Below are 21,953 nucleotides of genomic sequence, written 5' to 3' on the forward strand. Positions count from 1 at the left end.
CTTAACATCTTGATGTCATACTTCTGGCCTCAAGAACACTGAGAGAATAAACTTCTGTTGTTTTAAGCCAACAAATTTGTGGTAACTTGTTACAGCAACTCTAGAAAGCTAATACCAATAAGATAATGTACATTATAAAATTCAACGATTTTTAAAGAATGATAAAAAATAAATATAAGTAGAAATTCTAATATTTGTTCTTTATGCCTCAATGGACAATCCCATGTGCCATTACAGAGATCACAGCTTTAGACCAGAAATAAAGCCAAATGACAAAGCCAAACTAATCTTAAAAGACTCAATGACTTCCATTTTACCTAAAAGAATGACACATGGTCACAATTTTTCTACTTAATGCCTAAAAGAAGCTGCCTTTTTGCTACTTATAGCACTGAGCATTTTGTTTCCCATTAGAAATGCAACAACTATTTTTGACATAATTTCCGTAACAACATCATCTTCAACACACTGCTTCATTTATCTTGACTAGCATGATAATTAACCACACAATTTAAAAATGCTTATTAGTAAGATAGCAAACTGCTACAGACTAAGAGGTTAGAAAGGGTTGCCAGAGTTCAGCTTCCCTAATCAGTTAAGGACCTGCTGCCTATGACTTGCTTTCATTTGAGACCAAGGAAGCTACACCACAAAGAATAGGGTTTCTAATATAGAAAGTCTTAACATATTTAAGCAAATGTTAAATATATATATATATATATATATATATATATATAAAAAACATGAGGTTACAACTGTAGTTTTTTTTTTAAGCAGCTGAAAACTACTTATATGTTGTCTATTAACAGGGGACTAAATAAATTGAGGTACAGCATGAGGGGGACCTCTAATTTATCAACCAAACTGGGACACTCTGAGAAATACAAAGGGATATCATTAATTTCACTGGCACAAAAAGCATAAGACTCTTCTGATAAATTAATACATTAGCTATAATAGAATATTATAATAGTTAAAATAAATTAGAGCAATGTGTGTCAACATGACTGGTTTCTAAAAGCATTATTTAAAAAAAATACAAGCTGTAGAATGAATAGTGTAACCTACTACTTACACACAACAAAAACAGAATCAAACAGTGTCTATAAATACCCATTCATAATAAAAAGTATAAATATAACGATAAGAAGGATAATTATCTCTGAGGCAGAAACAGGATGACTGGGGTAAAAGAAAACTATCAATGAGATTTTAGTTCCCTCTTAAAACTGTTATAAAGCAAAGGGGGAAAAAAGATAAAATGCTAGTATTTGTTAATTCTGGATTCGCTTGTGGACATTTATTGTATTACTCTCTATAATATTCTGAATTTCAGACACCCACACCAGATACCCACCAATGGACACATAACGGTTGAGAGAATGTGATGAGCTAAACTGCCCCTTTTTAACAAATAGATGACAATGTAATGTGCACATCATACTTGAATAATCTGTCTTGGACTTTTGGCTTTAAAGAAATCAAGGATACAACAGTAATCAAGTTAACAGAATTACAAAGACAGAAATACCCTATTCAAATGTTTCCTTTTTTTTCTTTCCTTTTTTAAATGCGTTTTTTCTTTCCTTTTTCAGTTTTATTAGTCAAACGCTTCATTTTAAGAGCAGCAGCTGCATTTCTTCTGAGAAAAGGCAACTTGAAAAATCAAGGCATGACAAGCACATACAGATGCTACTGTACTACCCAAACCTCACCATGCTATAAAATGACTCATCTGAGTAGGTGTTTCATCTTACATTGTTTTACTGATGGGTACAGGGTTTCCATAATTTCTAAAAGGAAACAATGCATTACAAGAAGTGCTTAAAATTTGGGGATTCACTCTGTTCCTCTTACTGCAGATCTTCAAAATTCAGCTGTAATTGACAATTCTTTCCTTTCAAAAGTGACTAGAATCAGGCCACTTCTACTCTGAACTTCTAATAGGAAATGGAAGCAGAAAAGAAATTAGAGTGTAACTCCAAAGCAGTAAGAGGTTTAGGTTCATGAGGAAATATTTTAACTTACTTGCTATGAAATAGGAATGTTACCCTGTTCTGAAAATAACTATGAAACTCAAGTCACATTGAGGAAAAATATTTACATTTGGTTTAACTACCATTCCATCCTACGCCCAGCACTGCTGTATCACTTACCTTGAATGTCAACACTGAGATCCCCTATGCTGCAAGCTACAGACAACTTTATTTTGCTCATTCCAGAAAGAAACTAACCACTTCTGGAGTCCATCAGACATAAGCAGAATGCACTCTACTTTTTAAAATGAACTTTTACTTTTTTGGTGGTTTTACTGGTGTATACAGTATCTGTCAAAATTCATCAAAGTGTATATCTGGAGTATGTGTAGTTTACTGTATAGGAACCATACCACAATAAAGGTGTTGAAAATTTAGTATTTTTTACAACTATGTTAATGATAAAAGTCTCAATATAAAGAAAATCCAAATTAATTAAAATCCCCCACTGAATACTCCTATTCTGAGACTACCCAAATTAATTTTTCATATACCTTATCCAGCTTTATCCCATGAAAGTATATACATGTAAATTATGTGTAGTCTAACTAAAAACACTAGACTACACGTACTGCTTTGTAGTCTTCTTCATCAGCATTTAATGTCCCTGTGATATTTTTAAAAGGGGGGGGGGTCCCAAACAAGCATTTTGAGTTTATATAGAAAATTAGACAGCAATGAACAAGCTTCATAATTTTCAGACTGGATACAGAGTATGCAGCAATGAGGAAAATGAAACCTTGCTTTAATACTGGATATTTCTATCTCTCATTTTAAAATTAAAATAATAACTATATGGCAGTATCAAGAAATAGTCAAAGTGAAAATGAAATTACTATATAGAATTAACAATTTTCTCACCGTTGACAAAGGCTGGTAACAGAAATCTATCAATTTATAACAATATTTTCTCCAATGTTAAATATCAGAAACCAGCATCTAAGGTCACTCATTTGAATGGGTACTTCGAAATAGATCCTACAAAACCAAGTACACAGTTAGCTCTAGAGTCACACTAGAATATGCTTCCTACATGTATCATTTTTTTATTTACTGCAATATTCTTCACCAATGAGGTATAAGACACAACTAACCATGAAATAAAGGTAAGCCTGCTTAAACTATCTTTCCACTAAGAAACATATTTGAAAAGCTACACTGAAATTAACTTTCAGAAAATTAATCATTAGCTTATAGTTTAAGAGATACTTTATCCACATTTTTAATTAATCTTCAACTGACAAGAGATCCCGTAACACTTTAGTTCTTGTGGTCTTACCCCTTTCTGTAAATCAACATAGTAATGCACTAAAAGTATTCCTTTTTTAAAGGAACTATTCTGTAAAAGATGAAAGAAGGGAAGGGAAGAGGAGGGGAGGGGAGGGGAGGGAAGGGAAGGAAGTTTTTGTACTGTGAATAATCATCTCTCCTTTATTTTTCCAATTTTATGTGAGTCCTGGAATAGCAAGTTTCTTAAAAGTTAACAATATGTTCAGATCATGTCTACAGTTGAAAAGAAATTGCTCACTTTCTCAATGAAGTACTTTTGTCAGTCTATAAATAACAGACATTTCAGTGTCCATTTTTAAAAGAAATCATTGAAAATTATTAAAATATCACATTTAGTCTAAAAGTTCACAGGATCAACTTGGTTCTTCTTATACTGAGCAACTGTCATCAGTGCTACTCAAAGAATCTTTGGGACATCTTCAGGCTCACTCCCTTACAACATATAAAATGGTCTATGGATTATACCTACTTACTGGTTACCACACTCCTCTGCTGCCCACAGCAAGCATTTCCAGAGATAATGCCACTAGATGGAGGAGTTACTTTAGTCAGTTCTTTAAAAATTTCTGCCTTCCCCAACTGTGATCATCCCATTTGGTGTTTCTGTTACACATACTTTCATTTAGCAAACCCATTCTGTGAAAAGCACTGCTTTAATGATAGCTGGGCTTAAATATGGTAGTACGAGAAGTCTTTGTGAATGTGATACTAATGTCCCTAAATATCACACCAGTTGGTATCTAAAACTCATAAACTCCCAAAATGGTTTTCACTCAAACAGAACACAGTACCGGAGGCACTGCTACCTTCGTAAAGAGGCAGGACTACCCTTTAGATGCTATGCCTGACTTTTCACATATCTTTCATCACAGCAGTACACAATTGGATTTAGTTCATGCTTTCACAGAAAAAAATCATATAATCCAAATTAGTCAAGAGCTCAGAACAAACAAAAATCACAGGAAATCAGATGGTTAACATCTTACCTAAAGACAGAAAGGAAATGTGCCCTATCTTGCAAAGAAAATGAAATCTGAAGTAACTCAATGACTTTCCAATGAATTTCTGCAATTCCGTGATTTTAAACTTTTCAAACCATACCCCACACAGTAATATGTATTTACATCACAGACCATTACATGTCATTTTCATTTATATATGTAACTAAAACAAAGGTTTCACAGACAATACTTACCCTTAATATTTGTGATGCGCTGATTTTCTAATGTCCTCAATTTTTAAATGCTAATCATGCCCCCCAAATTGATTTCTCTAGCCACTAGTGAATCACAACACCCACGATTTGAAAAACTGCATTAAAAAGTAATGTTTCAACCAATAAGTGTTTATATCACCATAAGTACCATTGCTTTCTATTATAGATATTTACTGATTCTTTTAGTAAAGTCATACAAAAAACAGTATGAAAATGTTTAATGAAAGAAAAGGATAGTATGACCAGTAGAATATTACAAAGGGAATAGAAAAGCCAAGACTAGACCAATAAAAAGATCATCAAATAGCTTTAAAAATTGGAAAGATCTGTGACAAGACCAATCAATTACTTATGTTCAGGGGTGCATAAGCACCATCTTTTTCAACAGTGTAGACACTCTTTCCATAGCTTTAAGTAAACTGCATATCTGTTAAGCAAAGTCCTTTATTTAGAAATAATATTCTAAAAATTAACACTCTCAACTGGGAAGGATAATATATCAACTCAAAAGTAGGATAAACCCTACCCAAACTGCAGGTATTTCTGGCTCCTGCTCACAGAACAGTCTCAGCCTTAAGAAAGATACCCAAATTTCCAAACAAATGTACAGAATTGTGACGTGAGGAAGGAAAATACAGAACATGCCAAAGGAAGATTGATGGATAAGGTAGAAACCTAGCAAAGGAATAGAAAAAAATGTAGTATGGTAAAATTAACTTTTGCTTGTTTTTGTTTTAGACTGGAGAATAACTTCAGATAAAGAGAAGCCAATAGAGCATTTTAAATCCACTGTACCTCAAATCATAATACCAGAGTCAATCATTTATTGGTGCTTCCCCAGAGTACTTCCTTTCAATGTCCTAGTGATTCTGGCATAGAAAATCTTAGATGATAGGGGTCTTCAGGTCAAAGGTACTGTAAGGCTAAAATATTACACATTCGGGGTGGGGGAGACCTCCTAACGGCCTTAAATTATCTCAGCCAGGCCAAAGCAGGGTTCAAGGTGAGAACTGTCAAAAATTAAAAATAAAAATAACACTTTCCTATTTCAAAGAGAGAGATTTTGGTTGAGCTGCAAGCTTAGGAATAACAAATCTGACCATGTTAGACATTCTTTTACATACATCCAAATGGCTGACAGACATTTCTTATTCTAACAATTCAGAGAAACACCTCGTATATAATTTACCAGCACTAATGGTTTCAATGGTTCTTAAGTAACTGTTACTTTCCATATACTCATCTCCTTTCCCATCTTATTCCTTCTTCTGACCTCAAACAGCCCAAGAATCTTTCATAAAGAAAAGAGAAAATACCTGAAGTGACATCAGTTGATGAGGGTAGGTACTCACTTTAAATAGAGTATTTCATTACAGAAACAGTTGACAAAATTAACTTTAAACTAGCAACCACAGTTCCTAACCTAGTACCCTACTATCTATCTCAGCAAGATTTTAAACATGTTTTTACTCATTTCATTCAGTTTTATGTAAACAAGTTATAACAAACTTACATTTCCACCACACAGTTTTGAAAAGGAATCCTGAAAAATCTCTTTAACTAACCTAATGGTACACAATAGCTATTTTTAAAGTAGTTTTTCCATCTTTTAAAGAACTGTGTACACTTTATGAAACACTTTAAAAGACTATTTAAAACCACAGTGGCTTTGGCCAAAGCAATCATGTTGTCCTGTATATCTCAAGCCTCTGCTGCAATAATGCATTTCCATATGCTCCCTATCTTCATACAGAAACAAAAGTCACAAATGTATCTTTAAAGTTCAATGGTCTTTCTTTCCAATTTCAAAAAGAACACCAAATGCTGCTTGAGCAAGCAAGCTATTATTTACTAGTCATTCCTTTCAACTGATGTTGGGGAAATCAGGGGTGTAGGGGTAAAGATAAAGAAAAGAGAGTATTTTCCTTATAAGCTTGAAAATATCCTCTTAATATTTTCAAAAGTAAAAATGACAAAGCTGTGTAGATACAGACCACCAGAGATACAATAAATAATGATGGCCATAGAAAATAAAACTGCAAGAAGTCCAAAGAAACACAAAGACCATGGCTGAACTGTCTCCATGGATAGTTTTTTAAACTTTATATTTATTTAGGGACATGAGACAGTTCTTTGAATATTCTATGTGAGCTACCCGACTCAAAGGTGCCTGGTTTCTCCCAAAGCCACACTTTACTGAATTATAAGGGGCACCTAGCTCTATGCTGAGATGATATTAACCAGGACCCTGTGCTCCTCCTCCAAACCCCTGCCTCTTGTTTATAGAAAAGCTGAAGTCTCCCCATCCTCCCTGAGTCATAAACAAGCAAGCTTAAGCAGCTAATGATTGGGGCAATGGAGTCACAGACCCACTCTCTCATTCCTAAGTTGTTTTATGACCAGACCACTTTCTTAGCCTCCCCTTCAGTAACTGTTACGAAGGCAGTTGCCCCCAGGATCATACCCCTGGCCCCTCCATCGCAGAGAAACCAATTACTCTTGTCTAAGTCTCAGGAGGCAGTTGCAAAGAGAAGAAACAAGAACTGGTTAGAACCAACTAAGCCCAAGGTGGTGGCGGGGATGGGGTGGGGTGGGGTGGTAGTTTCCAGTGGACCTAGAGCCTTATTATAAGCTCGCTGTAATGTATCAGCATGCTAAATGACACATCCACCAGTGCCATGACAGCTGACAACTGCCATGACAACAACCAGAAAAGCCTATACAAGGACTGAAAGGCGCACATAAGAACTGATTGGCACTGTCACACTAGGACATGATGGCAGAAACATCCCATAAAAGTCCACATAGCCCATCCCAGACAGAGCTGTCTCAACCAGCCATCTTGGCTGATGGCTCCCCACTCTTTCCTTTTCCTCTTCTGAGCAATAAAGCAGCTGTTCACTTTGTCCCTCTGCCTCAGCTGCAAATTCTTTCGCAGCCAGGCAGCGAGGCCCCACCACAGTGGGCCTCCTAATTTAGGGGTCCCTCTAACCACTGACAGAGACAGATACACAGTTTAACACACAGTTTCCCTCACTGCTACTTCATCTTTACTATAAATATAAATAAACTCCATCAGTGAAGCAGCATTTCTTCGTATCTGTAATTGTAGGTATGTAGAGTAAGAAAAGCAGAATACATTCACTTAACATGGCAGAGATACTGTTAAAAGTTGGATAAAAAACAAATTTACCAGTATTTTTTTCCTTTTAAAAACCTAAAGTATTTAACAAATTCCAAACTTTTAACAGATACAAACTGCCAACTTCCCCAACCTTCCCAAATCCATCCCATCTATCCCCTAGTTTAGGCATAAACATGAAGGTCTAAAGCTTACACAATGATTATTTGCTTGTCCACATAGCATAATGAATAGAAGATAAAAACTGATAAAGATTTTCTCCTTGACCAAATTCTAGCAAGGCTCCTCTGAGCCCTCTTCTCAACTAGACTTCAACCTTGACCTATAAAAACCCTGACTCTCAACACAAATGACTTCGTACACTCATGTCCACCTACATTAAAAGATTTAAACAAATACTAACACACTTTTTAACAGCTCAAGGCCCCGTCTCTAGAATGACCTCTAGCCCCTCTTACAATGCTTGTCTAAGAAAGCTCAAAGTTGCCAAAAGAGTTTTAGGTTTGTTCTAGCCAACCCCTGACTATAGACCCCTGACCACTTTATCGTAGTGCATTTACTAAAAAGGGTTTAAAATTGTGAATCCTTCCTTTGAGATGTAAATGTATCTCATATAACTCAGTTACTCAGGATTGTTTTTCTCAAGGATATGAAAGCCATTCCTTTAAGACGTAATCATCAGGAAGGACAGGCCTCAGTCTCTGCAGCAGGATAAAATCCTAACTTCAATAACTCAACTAATAGACACAGTCAGCCTAATCATCATTTACTGTGACCAACCATTTGTAATTTTTCTATTTTCCTGACTATAATGACCAAGCTAGCAACCCCTCTCTACTCCCTCATTCTCCCTTTAAAATGCCCAGTCTTCTCTGCACAAGTCCCCTCTTCCCTACCTGCAGCAGTGAATTACTGATTAAAATCTGACTTTACCACTTTAACTTGTGTCCAGATTTATCTTTGACAAAATGAATAGTGAAAGTTGAACATATCCCAGTTAGTAAAGACTTAGTTATTATATAAAATCATTAGTTGTGAAGTTCTTTAAAAACAAACAAATAAACAAAAAACTTGAAGGTTTTAACTTCATTCTGGGAATCACCCAATCAGCATTCAGCATTTAGGGGGGTGGAAAGGGCCAGCTGTCAAACATCAAGCCTAAATCCTCCAAGTTACAAATGATGACTTCAATGCCCAAAGAGATTAAGTGACTTACCCAAAGTGATTTCAAGGAGGGACTGGATTAGAAAAGGCTAATTTAGCATTATACTCTTCCTGACTCTAATATGAAAATATTCATTCTCTTGTATTCACATTGGTAAAACCAACATTCACTAATGATCATTGAAGCCAAATCAGACAGTAACATATATTGCTCTACTAAAACACAAGTGTTACAATTCCACTATATGCCAGCAACTGTAAACTAAGGAAAGTCTGTTTGGTACAAGTATACATAAGATTTCATTTCACTCAGGAAACTGTTTCCTTGATGAGAAACTGCTTCTACACACAAGCCAAGAAATTAAAATCCCATGCATAAATCCAAAGGAGGGTAGAGAGTCTTCAAATGATTTAGATAGTCTTAAAAACAACCAAAAGAAAAATAAAAATAAATTAAAAACCCTTTATCTGCACTTACCAGCAAAGCATTTGGAACAGAGGTTCATAGTCTTGCTGGACCTGGGGCAAAAAAAAAGAAAGAAAAGAAAGAAGAGCTAAAAATTCAGTATCACTCTAATCAAAACATAAAATGTTTGAAACATAGGCAAAAAATTTCCCAGCCAGGGAACTGAATTAATAAACTAATAATAAGTCCCTAACCATCCATCCCTCCCCACAACAAAACAAAAACAAACAAAACAACAAAAATAAAACAATACTTGTTTGCTTATACGTTTGTTATCTGTGAGCTAGCCAATGTTTATTTTTTGTGACTAGCAGCTTACGTAGGGGCAAGTTCAGAAAATACTGTAATATGCCCAGAAGAGAACAGAGGAGTCAATTTATCCTATGATTACCACATTCCTTCTGTTTACACTTAAACATTTACCACAAAGTTATCACTTAAAAAACGAGGAATTTTGTCTCTAAAAGGGTAAAACTTGCTCCTAAATTTACACACTCAATTACCTCTATAAGACCACTTGAACTTTTGTTTTCCTTCCCCTCATCCTAGTCCAATTTCAGATCCTGGTCACATTATGACCTTGCCTTTTAAAATTCTTTCTTTGTATGTTCCCAATCAAATGATTTCATGTCCTTTCATCTGTTAATAGCCACAATTCACTGAATACTAACTTGGATGGGCACTTAACATACCTTATCTTCATCTTCCCAACATCCCTGAGATTGGGTACTACCATATTGCTTTGTTTCTAAAATGCACTGTTTTAAAAATCACATTAACATTTCTATAGCTAGGAAACATCATACATTTGGCTACAGGTAATGGTGATGAATGATTTAATGAGGAAATGTTCCTACCACCTCTTCCAAGGTGTTATTAAACTGAGGGACCTTAGAAATCAGGGAAAAACAGCCTCATCCCATTTAACAGGTGAGCAGCTTGTCCATGGTCACACAGCTGGGGAACTAACTGCACAGGAAGTATCTGACCTAAGGTCTGAGCCAACTTCAAAAGCCATCCTAACCAACTCCAAAAACCTCCTAGAATACTCTTGTTTGGCTGAGCTATCTACAGCCTCATTGCTCAGCAACTCCCCTCCCAATATCTGAGTCTTTGCCCAGAGCCCCTCCTACACATGGAATAAGGCAACTATCTCCTGCCCTTAGCAAATTGTACAATTATGAAAGCCTCCCTCAGGAAGTATTCCTTGATGACTATGATTGTTTTCTAACGTACTGGGACCCAAGATCTAACTGTTAGTAACTGTCATAGGGTAACAAAGTGAGGAGCTGGAGGAGAAGAGAGTAGGTGGGAAGGGGTCACTATTTCTCTTTCCCAAAAGAGATGCTATGTTAACAGGTGAATCTTTCTTCAGGACTTTTTAATATAAAAACATCAAAGGCAGTAAGGAAATGTACGTATCAACAAAATGAATAAACAGACAAAAAGATGATTAACAGTGGCATCTAACATTTATTACACGCTTATTACGTGGTAAGCATAATACCAGATGGCTTCAACCCCATTTTACCAATGAGGAAACAGGAAACAGAGGCTCCAAGAGGATTCATAACTTGCCAAGGTTACAGAACTAGTATGTAGACGAACCTGGTCTAATTCCGAAGCCCGTATTCTTTTCACCATGCCAAACTAGGGCCTTTGCCCCCAGTACAGCGGCTGAGGGAAACACAGTCTGGTGGTTTGGGAGAATAGACCCACAACTAAAGATTTAATATATGGTAAGCCAGTCAACTCCCTGAGAAAATAAAACCTTTCATCTGGAGGAAGCAAGCATAACCCCTGCCCTCCCCTCCAAATACACATACACATACAAAGGGAAGCAACCCAAGGCTGCCAGTCAATTTAGTTCCAACTCAAGGAAGAACTGGGGGTAAAGGAATTCCTTTGTTGCCAGAACTCCCCCCAAAGGAGTTCCTCTTCCTGACAAAGCTGGTAAAAAAAAAAAAATTGGGAAAACAGCCATATTTTCTGCAAGCCCTTATCTCTCTTCAGATGGCTGATGTATTTAAAATACCCTCTATACCTATATATTAACTAACTGACATCCATTCTACTTCCTGAGTAGGAATTTTTCAGCAACACAGTTATCAACCAGGTTATGAAAGAAATAATACAGCTACTGGTATTATTAATCAAAACAGAAATGTACGAAATCTGAAAGAAACTAGATTTTGGCTACAGATATAATAGCTACTGGTTTTGCCAATTTGGATCACACAGCAACACTGAATTTGAAAAAACTGGCAGCGGCTTCTGAGAACTTTGCTCCTTTCTCATGTTCAACATGTAAAACTCGAAGCTAACCACAGGCATGCAACTACTGATTGCCCAATATAACACAGGGTGATCAATTTGCACAGTTTTAGGATGAACAACAGAGTTCTCTATGTGGCAGCAAGCATAAAAGGTAAATATGATTCTCTTATGTCCCCACTACTCCAAAGAAATTGCTCTTACTGAGAACTCCAATGGTCACCATGTTTCTAAAACCAACGTTTAGTAGGTTGATTAATGGCGATCCAAAGGTACCAAATCCTAATCCCTGGAATTCGTAATCCCTGGAGTTTACCATATTTGGGGGGAAAGTTCTTTGCAGATGAATGAAGCTAAACATTTTGAGCTAACTCTGTATTATCAAGGTGGGCCCTACATGGCATTACAAATGTTTTTGGAGAGACACATAGAGGAGAAGGCAATGTGAAGATGGAGGTAGAGCCTGGAGGAATGTGGTCACAAATTCAGGAATGCTGAAGCAGCCACCAGAAGTGGGAAGAGGCAAGAAATGAAATTTTCCCTAGAGCCCCCTGGAGGAAAGGCAGTTCTGCCAGATTTTGGACTTCTAGGCTCCAGAAACTTAAGAGAATACGTTTCTGTTGTATTAAGCTATCAAATTTGCGGTAATTTGTTACATCCCAGAAAACTGATACACAGGGTTATGACTCTGATCTCATTTTACTCTCTCAGCACGTCTCAGCAAGATCCTTCCTTCTTGAAACTCTACTTTTGCCTTCTTGTCACTCAGGTCCTAGATCAAATCTATCCACTACCTCCACCCCATTTTCCTCCCACATAACTGCTCCCTCTTAAGTCACCTTTGCTAGCTCCTCCTCCACCATCAAGACATTTATCCAGAGGTCTAAGGACTCAGTCCTTATTATCCCTACTTCCAAATTAGTGATCTCACAGAGTCCAATGGCTTTGAATACATTACCTATGCACTAAAGATTCACAAATGTTTACCTTCATCCCAAACTTCTTCATCTTGCTGCAAACTCATATATCTAACTGCCTGTTTGACATCTTAATATGCAACTCAGACTCAACATTTCAAACTAGAACACTCAATACTCCCACAAAATTTGCCTGATCCATTTTGTTCACCTTTGTAAAGGGCAACACCTTCTTCCCAGTTGCTGAAGGTAAAATCCAAGAAACCAACTTTGATTTCCCTCTTTCCTGCAGTCTTTCATACACAATACTCAGCAAGATCCAATGGCTCTATTTCTAAATAGAACTAAATCTATCTACTTCTGTCCTTTGCCAGTGCTTCTACTCTGGCCACCATGCTCTCACCTGGACCACTAAGTGACTTTTTACTGGTCTCCAGATTCCTACTCTTCACCTTTGACAATGATGTTCCACATAGCAGCAAGAGCAATCTTTTTTTAAAACAAGTTAGATCTTACTATTTTCTTTCTTAATGTCATCCAATAATTTCCTATCGTACTTTAGTATAAAATTCAAACTTCTTACCAGAGCCTTGAGGCCTCTTCGTGATCTGTCTCCGCCTCCCTCTCCTCTTCCTTTCTTACCATTTTGCTCCTCTCACTTACCACATTTAAACCATACTAGGTTTTTCATCTGTTTCTAGAATATACTTTAGAACTCTTGCCCGTGCTGTTTCCTCTACACTTAAATCACTGTAGGACTGGCTTTTTCTTGCCACTCAGGTCCTGGTTAAAACCTCCTCAGTAGGCTTCACCTGACTATCCAATTTAAATTAGATCTCTTTCTGTTTTCTTTTCTTCATAACACATCATTCTTTGGTATCGCACCACGACCTGTTTGCTTGTTGACTACCTTCCAACACTAGAATGTAAGTGTTGTAAGAGCAAAGATCCTCTTGGACACCCCTGTTTGGTACTTAACAGGCATCCAGTAAATACTTGTTAAATGAAGAAATAAATCTTCTCTCGAAGGCATGAACTATGAAAAATCTAAGTAATTTTTTTAAATGTATTTTGTAAAGGTCATTCAAAAACCTCCTGGAAGACAGGGCATCCACAATCCTATACCTGTCAGCCTGTCATCTCTCAGGAGGTCTGTCACACTATATTGCCTATAAATGGTAGATCATGCCACCCTGTGTACCTGGCCATGATTTGTCACTCAACAGATAACAGGTGGCAGACACTTTCAAAGGTTTCTTTCCAGTAAGATGGAGCTGCAAAGAAACCAATTTAAATTTTTTTCTTCTTTCAATAAATAATGCTTAAAGATATTTTCTGGGTTTGAAAATACATGTCATTTGTACAGAATTTAGTCAAAGTACAGAAGCATTTAAGCAAAAACCAAGAATCACTGATAATCTTACCCCCAAACATAAGAATTGTTAACATTCTGAAATAATTCCTTTGTATCTTTATGGATAGATATACCTAATTAAGAATTTATTATATTTAACAGTACTGGTAAAGCTCTGTGGTATAGTCACAGGTTTGCTTTATAACATATACACATATTTTCTTTTGTATATATCAAATAACTCACAAAGAAATCTATAATAATATGTAAATTTCCTTTTTTCGCTGCATATTTACATATAATGAAACTTCCGACATCATTAAATACTCTTCTAAAACATCCTTGTTGCTCTGTAATTGTCCATTTACATACTAATATTACAATTTATTCAGTCACTCTCTTACTGTTGGATGTTTAATCTTTTTTCCAGATTCTTTCTATTATAATTATTGCTATAATGAGCATTTTTAGACATATATCTTTGGTCATAAATCTATGGCTGAATAACTTCTTTAAGACTGACTCTGAAAAGGAGAATTATTAAGATGAAAAAGTACAGTTTTGGTAAGTATTGCCAATTTACTTCCCAGATAAGTTCTACCAATTTACACTCTCATCAAAAGTATCTGAAAGTATTTTTTCAATAAATCTCACCAACAATAAGTATATTAATTTCAAATCTTCGTTTGATGTGAGAAATGGTTATCTTGCTTTAATCATGTGTTTTCTTCTGAAAAAAATTTCTGATTTTGAAGGATATTAAATTTTTAATGAAAAATAAATTAATCTTCCAGCTAACTTGCCTCAAGGAATTAAAAAAATTCCTAATTCCTGAGAATTCTAGAGACATTTTATTGACAATATTTTCTTGACATTCATACAAAACTACTATCTATCTACTGTCACCACCCAGGAAAACACACACACATGCCAGGTCCCCCAAAATATTTTAATACAAATATGGAAATAAAAAACAACCCTGTCACCGTATCAGAAAGACACTGAGACACAAGATAAAATAAAGACGAGTTAAAAGGAAAAACAACAGCACCAGTACACAAATATGCCAAGCCATTCCAGCCTTATGTCCTTAAGTTTCTCCATGTAAGGCATGTATCATAAAATTTTCAACAGTCTAGACTACAAAAAGAGAATTTCTTTCTTAATGAAGAGAACCAATCTGTAAAAACCAACCAGTCAAATTTCCTAATTCAATCTCCTTTAATAATCCAGAGGAACGAGGGGAAGAGTAGGAAGGAGAGGAGAGATAGGCAGGGATGTGTGTGTAGGTGCAAAGAAAGAGAAGGAAAAACAAACCACAATGCCTCCTCCACTCTAAAAATCATTTCAGTCACCTTATAAGTAAAGTTAGATGATTAAAGAATAGTAACAATCTGCGTGCCACCTCATATAATTACAGTCAGAAAGTCTAGCTTCCTACAACAGGTAGGAAGCAGCAAACAACTCTACTAAATGATCACTCTTAGCTCACCCCAGGCAAACCAGAAAAAGGTCAGTTCAAACAGATGACATCCTAGCTGGCAATGACAAAGGAGGCCTTCAACAGTGCATCCAGTCTGCCTGAACTGTCACACATCACTCTAAATCATTCAGACAATGTCTGCAAAGTTTTCTTTTTAAGAGAATATTACGAAGGAAAAGATGGAGTTGTTAACAAGGGGGATTAGTTTCTAGAATGTAGCAATATGGGTCCTGCTACTTTAAAAGCTAATTTCAGTGTCATAAGTTAGATTCTAGGCAGATATTGTAATGAACCATGTCTTAACATTTTATACCCAAACTCAAGGACAGGAAAGACAAAGCATACACCTCTGGTTTTATGTGTTTTAAGTCCCTGCACTAAAAAGATACACAGACAAACACATTATCATCTGTGGCCCTGTACATATTACTAAAAGTTTAGTCCGGCACTATCTAACAATTTAAACAAGATGAGGCATGGGCATCAATAAAGTAGTTAAAAATAAAGAATAAAAAATAAAATATGTAAAGCCCTAACAGAAAAGCAAGAGGAAAAAATACAATGAACTGAATAAAAATACCAAATAATTTTCCACATAAGAGAAACAATGACACTATCAATTCTAACACATACTGTCTTACCATATAGGCCCAAATATAAGGAAAGGTTTTCTTCCCTAAAATTATCCTTCAAGAAGAATTGCTTTATAATTAAATCCTTACTTTTGAAGTAGGCACCAATAATTTTATACTAAACACCAACAGAGAAGAAAGAAACAAAGAAAGAAAAAGCTTCCCCAAAATCCGGAAGTGGAAACTATAGGCATACAGTCATTCGCAGGGGAATAGCATTTAGGATTTCAAAAGAGGAAGACCCTGTCAGTGAAATCAAACTCCCAGGGACATCTATCCAGTCAGAGTCTGTGAAAGGGGCGAGAGTGAAGTGCTCACCTCTGGGCATAAACACTGAGGTCTAGAAAAACATCAGACAACACTAGTGCTGGATGCTTTGTCAAAGTTATTACACCAAACAAGTTTCAAGAGGGAGTAAAGTACAATTCTAAATGCAGGTAAATATTTATTTCTGGAGTGTGATGTCACAATTACAAGAGGTAGCTGCCGCTGAAAAAGTCCTCTGAAGATCATTTAGAAAGTAACGCAATAAAAAGCCTTGGAAAGTTAGGAAGATCACAAATAACTTCAAAATGGTGGCAACTCTCTTAAAGTTATATGAATGAATTCTTGTGGCTTCAGATAAAATTTTCAGAGAGCAACATTTACAGAGTTTTAAAGTGCTCTATAGTAAACAACCTGTAAGGAAGTGAATAACTGAAAAACTGTCATCAATAACTTTAAATGTGGTTTTAGTAAATATTAAAAACATGCATGGCTGTGAAGATGTGGAGCATTCAAGTAAATCTGTTTCATAAAATGAATGTGGAAAAGTAACATTTTTAAATGTACATATATTCAATATATAAATACTCATTGTGTATACTAGAATATATTCAAATACATATAAATTAATAAATAGTATAAGCTATCATATTAAATAAGCATGTGCAGTTACTATTGAGGCAAACTAAGAATATATGCGATCTTTTTTTATAATTGCATGTAAATCTAATTTATCTCAAAATAAAAGTTAAGGTATTTAAAATATGTGAAACTAGTATTTTAATTAACTATTTAACATTTTAATTATTTAATCTATACCCCTAAAACTTTCTATATTCACGTTGACCCAAACACTTCTTTTTCTTACTGAGAAGATGGAGAAATGCCTTAAATCTGGGCCTTTTCATTTGTGAATATATATAGTATTTAAGGAAATTCAAACCCTATATTAGAGAAAAGCTAACGCTCTGCAGAATTCACTTCTGTAGTAGAGAAAATAGCAGGGAAAAAAGACTAAGTTCACTGCTGTCCAGATACCTAAAGAAATTGTACACAGGCTGATGATTAAACTTCTCACTTAAATTATTCCTATCCATTTTATTAAAAGTTTTTTAGAACTGTACATCAAAGGAGCATACTTCATGAAGTGGTGCAAACGTTCTATATCGTGATCTGGGTGGTGACTATGTAAGTGTATACATTTGTTGAAATTCATTATATATATATATATATAAGATTGTGCATTTTACTACATATAAATTATAGCTCAATAAAGTATTATTGGTACAAAAAATAATTTTTAAAATTCTACACTACATTAGGTACTACTACTGGTTCATTACAAAAGGCATTCTTTGTTTTGCTATGAAAACAAAACATAGATTTCCCAACCTTTGGTACAGGAACAAATATCTGAGAACAGAGTATTTAAGAGAGGTAACAATGAAGTACTCCCTGTCCTTATTTTACTCCTGGCTAGCCATGCTGCCACTGCAAATAGATGAGAGTTTGGAGACACAAAGTTTATGGGGGTTAGAGTGTTTCTACCTGAATAGTGGTCAAAAAAATTAAATGGCTATGAAACTTCTGTAATGGGTTAATAATTATACTAAAGAACCACTTCTTCTAAGGAAAAATACTGAGCCCTGCATTTTCCCCATCATTACACAAAAAATACTGAAGAATTATATATGCACCTATCCTACCCAAGTGACATATTTCTGCTTCATCCTGGTGAAATGTGCATTTATCTACTCTTATTATTAAGATAATTTAGGCGTTCAAGCAGAGGCATTCACTTATCCATATTTATGGAAAATCACATCAAACGCAGGATAATTTTAATAAGAGATGAAAAGTAAACCTAACATATTATTATTAGATCTTTCTTTTGTCAGAAAATGAGACATAAACCTGGGACATGATAGAGTCACAAGGGTTCAAGCTACAAGGTTAAATAGGCTACCAAGGGTAGCTGTATGGTTAAGAAAGAAAAGCACAAGGTGCTTCTATCAGCTGGAAGATATCCAAGTAAAAAGACATCTACAAGATGTAACATTTCATTTTATGTAGTTCCTTTAAGATGCAAGTACCAACAGAATATCTACTAAATATGGAGGAGGAGAAAGTAATATCCAGCAATATACAAGAACAAGAAAAATTTTAATGTGCAGTTAATGTCACTGACGTTAAAAAATAAATGCCTTTTGTACTTCAACAGCACCTTTCATGTGTTCAAATTCTAAATATTTTACATATCACATCAGTGTACCAGGATATTCTGGGGGAGGGGGTGGAAGGGTTGGGACTACACCTACCTTGAATCTAGGGGAGAAATGGATGAAAAATGATAGCAGAAGAGAAACTGCTCTCCTTATTCCCAGTCCAATGCTCATCGAAAAGGAAGCAAAGTTCAAAGTTTAAATGTTTCATTTCCTGACTACTTCAGTCATTCATTGCAAAATAACAAGACTGCCTGACGTCTGCAATAGAAAATTCTCCATGTAATCAACCTAAGCAGATATAACCCCCAGCAGAAACAAAGAGCTAGAATGAAACTCAAGAGTACATCTTTTCTTTCTCTGCCTCAGTAAGTCTTAATCGAACGCATCCCTGTTCTATAATGACAAGAGATTCCATTGCTTCTTTTTGTGTCATATTTCATTGCCTCCCAAACCTCAAAATCATTAATATCTAATATATTACTTTATAACCTTCATAGTACTGTAAAGTCCTTAATAATCTTGTCATCAGAGTAAAAACACAGGCCGCCACAGGGGTAAGTGCTAAGAGTAGTGACCTGGGAGGAAAGAGCCTGGCTTGAATGTGCGACCTCAGGTTTGGGTTTTCTCACCCATCAAAATAAAATGGGTTACTCAGACCAGCGACCTCTAACATTCTATGACTCTAGCATCACACAATAACACAACCATTTATAATCTAATAAGAGAACTACGAACCTTTCCATTATTTCTAGGCTAAATAAATATCTACTAAAACCTTCTGATGGGGACTTTTTAATAATTTTTCAGTTTTCTCACTCTGGAACATTTCCTGAGATCTTTATTTAATGCTTACACTGTGATGGTCAAATACTAAATACGGTAAAGGGACAGTCCTGTGATTTCTTTAAGTGCCATTCCAACCACACAACTTGTTATCCACAGTTTTAAATGCAAAGGCATCACTGACTCTTATTAACTGGTTTTCTTATCACCTTGAGATTGTTTGTACTACCACTGGTACAAACTTAATCCTACTTCCGTACTGAATTTCCACAGCTGTTTACTTTCTTCAAGAAAATTATTCTGCCATAATCCTGTTGAATGACATACTGTATATATTCATCAACTGTCTAAAAACAACAGACACTCTGAGTTTAATCTACTGAACTACCACTATTATCTCACCCCACCTGACGCTATTCACAAACAATGAGCACATTCTGTATGTCACCATCTAAAACTCTCCTGGATATATTAGAAGCTCATGACCCATCTAACCAAATTTGACTTAAGAGTGCATGGCCCTGTCCCAATGCTGAGGATCCGTACTGAGGCATGGCTGAACTGTTGTAAGGAACTTGGTAGTCATAGGTCAGTCTATAGTCTTGGCCATTCAACTTGTAACCTCTCACAAACACATGCTACCTAAACCATCACAAGATGAAAGGCCTAATCTGGCAGAAAACAGGCCCAGAACAAATACAGCAGGTACCCTAAGATGGTGAGTCAGCAGCAACAGCATATTCTGCAAAGAACACAGCAGTTTTCTTGACAAAACTCCACTCAACTGGCTACACTAACCTATGCTCTTATGACCCTCCATAAAACAGAATAATACGCCCCATGTCAGCTTGCCAAATGCTCTCTGAGTGAACAGAGCTATTTTCTAGTACAGAGGCACATTTCCACTCCTATCATTTGAGCTAAATGTTTATGAAGAACCAGTAATTTTTTGTTCCCAAATCTGTCTATGCCTTATAATTATGTCTATTTTACTTGTTGCTGTGATCACATAGTATAGTTACTACCTAACCCAGTAAGTGTAACAAGCAAGCATTGTTTCTATGAAATCTATGTTGACTACTTTGAATTGATTAAAACACACGTTGCTATTAAAAACAGGAAGGATGCTGTCAGATTAGGTAAGAGCAAGACAATTTAAAGACTGCGGAACAAATCACGAAAACCTAAAGTGTGCCCTCAAATTGCTTCACAAATGTCTTCAGATTTTCACCCCATTAATGAGACCAAAACTGGACATTAGTTAATAAACAAACATTTACTTAGGCATTCATGTGCCAGTCACCAGCAAGATTAAATGGGTTAGCCATTTTACATTACTATGTGTTTTACGATTACTAACTCACTGCTTTTATTACCTGCATTTTTCACTCAGGAAAACTGAGTCACAGAGAAGTTAAGTAACTTAACTAAGTTCACATACTAATAAGAGGCACAGTGAGGGTTCCAGTCCAGAAGTCTAGTTCCAGAGGCCATATGCTAAGCTATTGTAAATGATGTATTATTTGTGTGGCTTACACAAGAAAAAGTGTATGTCTCTCAAATCAACTGATGTGGAAAGAAAAAGTCTTAAGCCTATCACCAAAAAAAAACCCCACACAAACATATATTTGTTTTAAATTAAACTAAAACACCTAAGTTACTTTTCAGGATTTCATGCTTTAACACTTTTTTTTTTTTTTTACTTACCTATCAGTCTCATTGCAATAAGAGATTTCTGGTATACATTCCCCTTGTTGTGGGGGAAGCCAGTCACAAACCACAATGACAGAGTAAATGGCTTCACATTAACTACTGATAGTAGCGACATACCATATTGTCTTTTCCCAGGAAAAGAAGGAAAGATATTGACAGGCTTACATGTAACCTTCTGAGATTCCACCCATGATGACTCAGCTCTGCAATACAAGCAGTTTCAGGAATGCACAGAGGACAAAATAAGCAACTCTACCAAAATCTTTTTTATAAAAAAAGGCAGAGAAAAAGAAATGAACTATAAATGAAATCTTAACATTCAGAAAATAACTAAATATGTTTTGGGGAAACTGGTTGAAATATAAGTTTATTTACTATAGAGAAAGTGTACCTTCTTACTGAATTCCATTAATATCTCTACTGTCTTACTGAGCTGAGTACTAAGCTGCAATCAAATATCAAAAGCAACTTCTAAAACATAAGATTCATCTCTATGCCTTACATACTAAGACAATAAATTCCTCTCTGAAACTGTAAGTATCAACAAGTCCAAAAGACATCTGGATTATATTTATCCAAGCATAGAAACCTAAGGAAGACAATGCAAAATATCTTTTCAACTATACAGCTAATTTAGTTTTTAAAAGTATTCTATGCAATACCACCCTATCATGTAATAATTATCTCAAGCAATGGATGCTGAAACCATTAGGTAAAAGGTTACTGAAGAACAAGATATTGTATGCTCTCAAAGTTTCATCCTACAAATTACTCACTAAATACAAAAAGTCATACCTTTAGAATCTGGTGGTGCCTTAACCAAGTGACTACATTTAGCTACACAAGTAGACAATCTGACAGTATGTTCATCCTGATGCAACATACACTTATGTTTTAAATTATAATACTTAAGGCTTTTTTATGATTCCATACTTTAACTCACTCTCACTTAATCAATGGTGTATAAAAAAGTACACAACCTCACCTATCAGGT

General features: G+C 35.6%; 1 protein-coding gene across 2 annotated transcripts in view; it reads right to left on the reverse strand.

Moving 5' to 3' along the window:
• ZFAND3 (zinc finger AN1-type containing 3) overlaps positions 1-21,953 on the reverse strand; it is a 281,182-nt gene that overhangs the window by 182,108 nt on the left and 77,121 nt on the right. For both annotated transcript variants that reach the window (XM_072945108.1, XM_072945107.1), the window contains exon 2: positions 9,327-9,367. In XM_072945108.1, coding sequence (XP_072801209.1) covers positions 9,327-9,367 — 41 coding nt within the window. The remainder of the gene's footprint in view (positions 1-9,326; positions 9,368-21,953) is intronic.

This window comes from Vicugna pacos, chromosome 20 (assembly GCF_048564905.1).
Source record: "Vicugna pacos chromosome 20, VicPac4, whole genome shotgun sequence".
In the NCBI taxonomy this organism is placed as follows: domain Eukaryota; kingdom Metazoa; phylum Chordata; class Mammalia; order Artiodactyla; family Camelidae; genus Vicugna; species Vicugna pacos.